The 10424-nt window shown below is 37.2% G+C and overlaps 1 protein-coding gene across 2 annotated transcripts in view; it reads left to right on the top strand.

The window, feature by feature from the left end:
- Positions 1–7023: 7023 nt before the first annotated feature.
- The window catches only part of LOC126458578 (casein kinase I), a 105958-nt gene continuing 102557 nt past the window's right edge, over positions 7024–10424 (top strand). For both annotated transcript variants that reach the window (XM_050095710.1, XM_050095711.1), the window contains exons 1-4: positions 7024–7188; positions 7322–7399; positions 7493–7603; positions 7893–8041. In XM_050095710.1, the coding sequence (XP_049951667.1) occupies positions 7324–7399; positions 7493–7603; positions 7893–8041 (336 nt within the window). In that variant the 5' untranslated portion in view covers positions 7024–7188; positions 7322–7323. The remainder of the gene's footprint in view (positions 7189–7321; positions 7400–7492; positions 7604–7892; positions 8042–10424) is intronic.

Raw genomic sequence — 10424 nt, 5'->3', positions numbered from 1 at the left:
TGACATATTGTTTTCTTGTAATGGGAATGAAATGTGGGATACAGCCCCTCAGGTTGGCATTTCTGGTAGGCAGAACAAAACGGAATGTATTGAAAGACCACGGACCAGTAAGGTATTTGATTAGGAATTGTGAAATTGAGGAGTCTTGGTTTATGTTGTTCTTTCGTACACCCTTCATTAAGAAAGTATGTATACGGACCAACAAGGAAGGTGGAATCATTTGCAAGGATTGAGTGGATACAGATTTGCAAGAAATGAAAAAGTTTTTTTGTGTTCGCATCCTGACCGATGTTTACAACTCAAGAAATGAAAATATCAGTCAGCTTTGCCATTTCGAGGATGGCCAACCACTGTTCAATGAAACTGTCTCAAAACTGTATGCATGCTATTCTGAGGATGTTGCACTTCGACAACGAAGCAGCCAGATGTGAACATAGCTCAAATGACAAACTGGGACCAATCAAAGAAGTTTTTGAGATATATGAAACTATCCTGACGTATACCTACATTCCAGGATGGTGCATCATCTGAATAACCAGCTGGTCACATTTTGAGATTGCTGTCTGTTTTGACAATTCATATCACAAAACCTGGTAGATGCAGAATAAAGTTTGTAACAGTTTGCCTTCTTTATTTCTTCGTTGATTGTCCTCAGTGTCGAGGTACTGCATTGCTACACTGGCTGAAAAATAGGGTTTGTAATTTGGACACTGACTACTGTAAATAATGTAGCCAACAGATTCCCAGTTGTGTTTCACAATATAGTTTACTTTCATGGTTCACCCCCCTCCTCCCCCAATAACACACAGTTATACGGCCAGTGCACTATTGTTTTAATTTTCCATAAGCCTCATTAATAGTTTTCAGGTGAACATCCATATACTGCCACAATAGTTTACTGTTGAATATCTATGAGCAGTAAAAACATAACCACATAATTCACAGTTCTTTCAGAATAATCAGGTACATATGGAACACACACTGTCATTTTTTTAACACATGGCCTAATTGTAATGTCATTGTTTTAACACATGGCCTAAATATAATGTCATTGTTTTAACACAAGGCCTAACTGTGTTACACTTATTTCAGAGTTACGTTGGTGCACTGTTGTTGTTCTAACCAACACAAATTTCTCGTCTGAAACTCGGCCGTGGACTGACTGCCTCGGAACAAAAAATCAGGCCCTTATATATCCTCAGAATAACAGGTTAATTTACAGAAATTATAATTAAAACTTAACTTATTCAATTAAGTGAATACATCGAAATATTCTGTCTTTTTAACAGTTTCTTCTGCTACAAGAGTTAGACTAAATTATTTGTTTAAACCACGAAATTAACAAATAGAAGTATGCAAACAATACTTTGAAAAAAGTGAAAATTACTTTGGAATTAATGAAGGGCTGGTTTTGCTAACATGTTTTCGAAGAGAGCCTAATAGATACTTAAACATTATTAGTATTTTGTTTTCCAAATGTTTATAATTAGTACAGAATTTACAGTTGTTTATAATTCAACAATATAATTTAAGTTATGAAACAATTATTTATTTCACCCTATAACAAAAGATACTAACTAGGAACAGTCAAAATAATTACAAAATCAATTAAGTACATAAAACTAAGCACAAAATTAGATCTGGTGTTACATTCTTTAAAACTGAGAGCCAACCTCTCTCTTTCATGAAAATGCAGATTACACTCACGTATGTTAATGACAACTTTTTAAAAGTGAAGAAACAAATTTAAGGAGGCAGATGGGAAGTATAAAAATATCCCAGCTTGCTTCGTCACAAGTGTATTTGGGTAAGGAGGAAGAAATCGGAGGCATACAACTTATAGAGATGTCACGAAAACCCTGGTGATTCAACTTGAAAAGTCTGGACATAGCCTAATAGCACCTGTGATAATTTTTTTACATCTCTTGAAAGGGGGGGGGGGGGGGGGGAGAAAAAAAACATGAAGGTAAAATGCCCATTGACTTCATTACACCTAAAGAAAGTGGGAAGTGAAGTACACTCTACAATATTTGGTTTTCGAGCAGATGTGATGATAGCCTCAAATGTTCCTGAAAACAACCAAGTTGCTACAATCCTTAGCCCTTTTCATGACCAACCAACAGTATCACCATCACATGCAAAAAAAGACTGAAGTTATAATGATGAACAGTGCCACAAAAGGTGGCACTGACACCCTGTATCAAAAGAAGTGTTTGTTATAGTCTGAACAGGAAAATATGGTGCTGGTCACTGGTAATTTTCTTCAATACAATGGATGTAAATGTAACAAACGCACACATAATTTGGATGATGCAAGCTACCAATAAACAGACGAGTCATCGGACTTTTATCATCAATCTGGGAAAGCATCTAGCAGGCGTAAATAAGCCAATGAATTCATTAGCAGTCTTGGATCCAAGAAGGGCACTGAAACCTCCTGTGAAGAAAGGGAGAAGATATGCATATTGTGTAGAGAAGAAAGATAGAAAAAGTCAAATTACTTGTTATAAGTGCACCGAACTGTATGCTCAGAACATTCTGCTACTGTCTATGTAAACTGCACCTATCTGCAATAAGAATTACATTACAAAAACACTTTGTGCAGAATGAGAATAAACTGGATATGCTTAAAAAGCCACTAATAAAAGTATAAAAACTGTGTTGTTTAAATGTAGGGACTAAACTTAACATAATAAATAATTTTAAAAGTATGCATGCCTTAAAGGCACTTCACGTCATAAAGTAGTCAAAATAGTGTCAATTTAATTAATTAATTTATTTATTTATCTCTTGTTCCGGTGATCCATGTTGTGACAGTATCACAGGATATGGAACGTGTCAATTTTACAAGCTTTTGGCCAGAATGTATGGTAATACATAAAACAAAACAAAAACAGTAAACAGTAACTTAGGTCCCACTACAAAAAAAATACATTTTAGACATAGATAGAGATTACAAAACAAAAAACAGTAAACAGTAACTTAGGTCCCACTACAAAAATACATTTTAGAGAGAGATAAAGATTACAAAATAATAAGTGTTACAGAGAAATAAATATTGCAAAATATATGTTTACAATAAAAATTTTCGGTATTACAAATACAAATTTGGGCATACATTTGCAATTTACAACACAAGAGATGTTAAACACTGTAGTTCAGGAACTCTCCTAATGTATAAAATGATCGTTGCAATAGGAACTGCCTTAAGGTTTTTTTTTTACAGGAGATCATCATCTACCAAACACTTAATTCTTGAAGGGAGGGCATTAAAAATCTTACAGCCACTGAAATGGACTCCTTTCTGCACCATACTTAGATTTGTCTGTTCATAGTGGATACAATACAGATCTGAAGGGCCTGACTGGTAGGTAACATTCTACAGATTTTCTGGCAAGCAGAGGGTTAATATTGTCTGCCAAGTCACGAATAAACAGCATCAGCATCTACATCTATACTCAGCAAACTACTTTGAAATGCATGACAGACGGTACATACCACTGTACCAGTTACTAGAGTTTTCCCCCTCATTATATTCATATATGGACTACAGGAAGAATGACTGTTTAAATGTCTCTGTAGGTGTGCAGTTAATCTAATGTTGTCCTCACGATCGCTATGGGAGCGGTACATAGCGGGTTGTAGAGTATTCCTAATGTCATCATTTAAAGCTGGTTCTTGAAATTTTATAAGTAAGCTTTCTTGGGATAGTTTATGTCCGTCTTCAAGATGAGAGTTTCTTTGGGATCTCTGTGACTCTCTCCCATGGATAAAAAACAAACCTGTGGCCATTTGTGCTACCCTTCTTCATAAACATTCAGTACCTTCGGTTAGTCCTACTTGGTATGGGTTCCACACACTTGAGCAATATTCTAGGGTGCGTAACATGATCGATTCAAAAGCAACCTCTTTCATAGACTGCCTGCATTTCCCCAGTATTCTACCAGTAATCGGAAGTGTACCACCTGCTCCACCCACAACTGAGCCTATGTGATCATTCCATTTCATATCTTACAAAGTGTTACACCCAGGTATTTGTAAGAGTTGACAGATATCAACCGTGACTCACTTTTCCTATAGTCATAGGATGCTATGTTTTCTGGTCTTGTGCAGTGCACAATTTTACACTTCTGAACAATTAAAGGAAGTTGCTACTCTCTGTACCACTTTGAAATCCCATACAATCTGAACTGAAGGTTTATTTATGCAGCTTCTTTCAGATAGTACATCATTACAGATAAATGCATCATCTGCAAATAGTCTGCAAGGTCATTAATACAGAACATGAACAGTAAGTGTCCCAGCACACTTCCCTGGGGCAAAGTGGAAGTTATTTCGTCATGTGATGATCTGGTTAGAGTCAGATCGTCACATGACAAAATAACTTCCACTGTGCCCCATCCATGGACAGCTCCATCCAAGGCAACTTGCTGGATCCTCTCTACTAAAAAATCCTCAATCCAGCCACAAATTTTACTTTTGGTAATAAGTGTACATATGGTACTGAATCAAATTCTTTTCAAAAATCTAGAAATACTGCATCCGCCATCATTCAAAGGTTTCAGAAAGCAATTGGTTGGGTTTCACATGACCAATGTGTTTGGAATCCACGCTGGGTGGCATGGAGATATTTCATTATGTCTGACCTCGGAATATGTTCTACAGTTCTAACAAATCAATGCCAAGGATAACAAAGCAATGTCAAGGATATTGGACGGTAGTTTTGTGGTTCACTTCTACCACCCTTCTTGCAAACATGTATGACCTATAGTTTCTACCAATTATTGGGCACAGTTTTTTTATTGGAGCAACCAATGACAAACAATAATTAAAAGAGGGGCTAACTCAGCTGCAAATTCTATATAGAGTCTGAATGAATCTGATTCCATAGGGACCTGCAGCTTCGTTCAATATTAACTGTTTCAGGTGCTTCTCAATGCCACTGACACTAACATCAAGTTTATTCAACTTTACAGTGGTGCGACGATTAAATTGGGGTAGTTCTCCTGAGTTTTCCTTCATAAAGAAGCATTTGAAAACAGTTAAGCATTTTTGCTTTTGATTTGCTACCCTCAATTTTGGTTCCTGTCTCATCCATGAGTGGCGGACACTAACTAGGGTGCCACGAACAACCTTTACACGCACTCAGAATTTCTTTGGGTTTTGTGATAAGATCATTAGACAAAATTCTAGTACAGTAGTAACTGAAGGTTTCACACATTCCTCTCTTGACAGCCAAATATGTTTCATTCAGAATGCCTCTGCCCATAGTACTACACTTTGCCCATAGTACTACACTTTGTTTTGCACCTATTATGCAGTTGTCTCCATTTCTTTAGAAGTTCCTTTCCTGTGAACATATCCCGTGGAGGTTCTCAACCACTACAAACTGTTCTATTGAGTACACATCTATACATTGTATGGTCAACTATTCATTTCAGCTTGAGCCTTGGCTCCTCTACATGATATTGCCCTGTGCTAAAAGTTCCAAGTTTCTTATTCAGTTATGACACCACTGCTTTTTCTTCTAATTTACTGAACATTTAACTCTTTCTACCTGTTTTAGTTGCCCTTTGTATATTGGTAATCACTCTTGCTGTAAACACGTCATGATCACTGATATCAGTTTCATTGTGAACATCCTCAAAGAGGTCAGGTCCATTTGTTGCCACTAAATGTAATATATTTCTATTATGAGTGGGCTTCTGAACCACCTGTTCTAGGTAGTTTTAAGAGGCAGCATTTAGTAACATTTCACAGGATGTTTTGTGATGCCCACCAGTAACAAAACTGTTATTTTCTCAATTGATTGTTGGACAATTAAAGTCTCCACCAATAACTACAGTATGACTGGGAAACTTACACACAAGCAAACAGAGGTTTCCTCTGAAGATTTCAGTAACATAAGGAGGGGAGTCTGGCGATCGCCAGAGGGATACAATTACAACTTTATGCCCACCTCTGATATTGAGTCTCGCCCAAAAAATCTCACATGCAGCTTCAATTTCTACCTTCAGATTTCAACAGCAAGAATTCACAACGACACCCTTGAAGTTACCTCTATATCAGTCAATGAGTCTTGACCAAAAATCATACAGTGTAGCCATTGGTTCGAATACATGATAACTGTGGGTTGACTGAGTCTTCTAACCAGTTCAAGCGATAATGTAGCAACAGAACTCAAGTCACCATGTTCATGAGCAAAAGTTCAGTGATCTATCATTATTTACATAACTGCGTGGCTGATTATAATCTGCAATACGACTGGTCAATTGGCCAATACGAAATAATAATTTCTTTAATATATGTCAACACAATAAAGTATACAGCAACAGGGCCTAAGTGTCTCAGGGGTTTCTTTCGTGTAATTATTAGAGTCTAAAGCATAAATGTGTAGTACGCACAAACATTTTTCATCTCTACGTATAATCATCTTACATTCTTGAAGGAATATGTTACCAGATTCATATAATGTACTTACATAGCTTTCTACTGAATTTAGGGCAGGTAATACCTTCGAAAAATTTCCTCTCAATACATCTGTCCAGTAAATAAGTTCGAATGTTTTATTTATAACAGAAACGCCGAAACCTGGAATTCGAATTCCTCCTCTCAGCGAGCATGCCAACGTTAATACATTCTGTAGAGCCTTAAATAAAAGAAAACATACGTTTTTGAAGAATATGCATGTTGTAGAATACAATTATTATATTCTGGCTGAACATATGCGTAGACATACGGTTATTGTAGTTTTTATATGTAAAGGAGTCATGGGATAGCCAACATCAAGCAGCACATGTTGCACTGGCTGACGACAATATGCTGTGCGGGTATTCTGAGAAAATCGGCTCATTTTCTCAACTTTGTTTCGTTTTATGAAACTGCAAACAACTCTTTATCCAACATTGACGATGAATCCAATGTTTGGCGCCGCAGTAATTCGAATTTCCCACTAGAATCTCACTTGTCATATGTTCATTCGGAACTAGTGCTGCTGCTGTTGCTTCGTGCGGCAGTAAAATGAAGTACTGTCAGGGGTTGGTCATATGTTAGTGGATATATTCTGAAATATGAGAAACCCAAATAAATCTCGGTTTTGGTGTCGTACGTCAGTCTCTTGATGGACCCATGTAATACAAAATAAACGGCCTCACTGTCTGTATTAGGCATTGCGCCCCACAAATTCGGGTAGGTATGCACAGTGAAGTTCCGTCACGGTAATAGCGTGAATACTATGTTGGGTGAAAGCGTAAAAAGATGGCTGCCTCTGTGGAAGCTGTTTATGTTTCCATTGTCTTGTAATGTCGGTTTACGATTTCAGAAATGGAGCTCCGTGTGGGGAACAAATACAGACTAGGCCGTAAAATAGGCAGCGGATCGTTTGGAGATATATATTTAGGTACTCGATTCGTTCCAAGTTCCTAGTATTACGACTTCACTTTTACAACTTAATCTCCCAGATAAAATTAATTAATTCTGTTGGCTATTACAGGGACGAATATATCAACTGGTGAGGAAGTTGCAATTAAATTAGAAAGTATTAGGACTAGACACCCGCAGTTACATATTGAGTCGAAGTTCTACAAGTTGATGCAAGGTGGAGGTAAGTAGCCGGAGTATCATTAAATGCAGGAATTAAACATTAAAGGAATCGTCAAGGTACGTTTATTTCGTAACATTGTGTCCCCAGTGCATCCCCATATAAAATTTTGTTTCGAACCTTATGAGTAATGAATCCACGTTAAAATACCAGACTTAGTGTCAGTGGTTCCTGATGTAATGGCAGTATATTTTATAATCGTCTTGAAACCGCTTCCAGTGCGGGTAAAAATATCTGATGCTTGTGCTTAGACCGTTTTGTTTGATTCTTACTTTCCTATACAATATTTCAGTTGGCATACCATCCATCAAATGGTGCGGTTCAGAAGGAGATTATAATGTTATGGTGATGGAGCTCTTGGGTCCATCTTTAGAAGATCTCTTTAATTTTTGTTCACGTCGATTTTCGCTGAAGACTGTTCTCTTACTGGCTGATCAACTGGTAAGTCACTCTTTATAAAAATTTCTCCTGTATTCTTTCAGGCTTATGATTTGCATCCAAACTGGCTGTTGACAATGTTTTTTCACTTTGCTCCTGTCAAATGGCAACATGTTCATACAACAGTTTTCTTACTAAAGGGGAAAACACTGCATGCAGAACTAGGATTAATGTCAGATTTGGGTAATTTTGTGTTCGGAAAAGTTATCAAGTTTAATTAGTGTGATGCATGAATGTAATGTCTGAATTGAATTCCCTATGGCATCTAGCCAAGTTTGCTCTCATATGAAATTTTAGCTCTTTCCCTCGCCCTCCCCCCCCCCCCCCCCCTTTCTTCTCCCCTTCCCCCCTTCATAATTTTTAAAATTGTGATGATTAATAATTACTTGTATTATTTTGAAATAAATTATTTTATCATCTAATCTCTTTGCAGTTTGATAGTTATGTATGATTAGGAATCAGTATTTTGAGAGTAAAATAAACAACTGACCATTAGGTAAAACAACTGTAGCAATAAAGGAAATGTGTTGTTACAGGACCGTATTTTATTTTGGAAACATGGCTCAGCTTTGCATTTAGTAGCGCATAAAGGGAAAGAAAGAGATGCCAAATTTGTTTTGAAAATAATCCACAAAGCATAAAATTTAATTAATAAAAACAATTTAAAGAAGCATCTGTATCACTGTAAGCAAACTATTGAAATTTCAAAGGCTGGGAACCATGTGCTTTCTATAGAATTTTAATTTTAAACAAACTAAGTCACTAGTATTTAAAAAATATCAAATTAAAGCAGTTGCAATATTGACAATTTTTGCCACTTGCATCAACATTCAGCAGTAGTGTTCTCTTCTGAACAGTACATATATGGTTGTTGTGGTTCACAGTCCAAAGACTGGTTTGATGCCGCTGTCCCACTAGGGCCTACTCTATCCTGTGCAATCTGTTCATCTCGGAGTAACTACTGCAACCTACATCCTTCTGAATCTCCTTACTGTATTCCTCCCTAGGTTTCCCTCAACAATTTTTACACTCCTCCACACTTCCCTCCAGTAGCAAATTGGTGATCCTTTGATACCTCAGAATGTGTCTTACTAACCGATCCCTTCTTTTAGTCAGGGTGTGGCGTAAATTTCTGTCCTCCCCAAATTTTATTCAGTACCTCCTTATTAATTACATGATCTACACATCTAATCTTCAGCATTATTGTGTAGCATCACATTTCAAAAGCTTCTATTCTCTTCTTGTCCAAACTATTTATCGTCCATGTTTCACTTCCATACATGGCTACACTCCATACAAATACTTTCAGAAACAACTTCCTTACACTTAAATCTACACTTGATGTTAAGAAATTTCTCTTCTTCAGAAGTGCTTTCCTTGCCATTGCCAATCCACATTTTGTATCCTCCGTGCTTCGACAATCATCAGTTATTTTGCTTCCCAAATAGCAAAGAAGTGTCTTGTTTCCTAATGTAATTCCCTCCCCATCACATAATTTAGTTTGACTACATTCCATTATCCTCCTTTTTGCTTTTGTTCATGTGCATCTTATATCCTCCTTTCAAGACTGTCCATTCCGTTCAGCTGTTCTTCCAAGTCCTTTGCTGTCATCGGCAAACCTCAAAGTTTTTTTTCTTTTGTTTCCTTTACTCCTCGCTCACTATACAGATTAAATAATATCGGGGATGGGCTACAACCCTGTCTCACTCCCTACTCAACCACTGCTTCCCTTTGATGCCCTTTGACTCTTGTAATTGCCACCTGGTTTCTGTACAATTTGTAAATATCCTTTGTCTTCTTGAATTTTACCCCTGCCATCTTTAGAATTTGAAAGAGAGTATTCCAGTCAACATTTTCAAAAGCTTTCTCTAAGCCTACAAATGCTGTAAATGTAGGTTTGCCTTTCCTTAACCTATCATCTGTGAGCAGTCGTAGGGTCAGTATTGCTTCGCATGTTCCTACACTTCTCCTGAATCCAATCTGATCTTCCCCGAGGTTGGCTTCTACCAGTTTCTCCATTCTTCTGTAAAGGATTTGTGTTAGTATTTTCCAGCCATGACTTGTTAAGCTGATAGTTCGGTAATTTTCTCATGTCAGCACCTGATTTCTTTGTAATTGGGATTATTATATTCTTCTTGAAGTCTGAGGATATTTCGCCTGTCTCGTACATCTTGCTCACCAGATGGAAGAGTTTTATCATGTCTCCCAGGGCTATCAGTAGCTCTAATGGAATGTTGGCTACACCCAGTGCCTTGTTTCGACTCAAGTCTTTCAGTGCTTTGTCAAATTCTTCACGCAGTATCAAATATCCCTTCTCTACTTCCATTTCCATAATATTATTGCCCTCTAGTACCTTTCCCTTGTATATACCCTGTATATAGTCCTT

This window comes from Schistocerca serialis, chromosome 2 (assembly GCF_023864345.2).
Source record: "Schistocerca serialis cubense isolate TAMUIC-IGC-003099 chromosome 2, iqSchSeri2.2, whole genome shotgun sequence".
NCBI lineage: Eukaryota > Metazoa > Arthropoda > Insecta > Orthoptera > Acrididae > Schistocerca > Schistocerca serialis.
The sequence above is the reverse complement of the archived record's forward strand: the minus strand, read 5'-3'. Positions and strand labels throughout refer to the sequence as shown.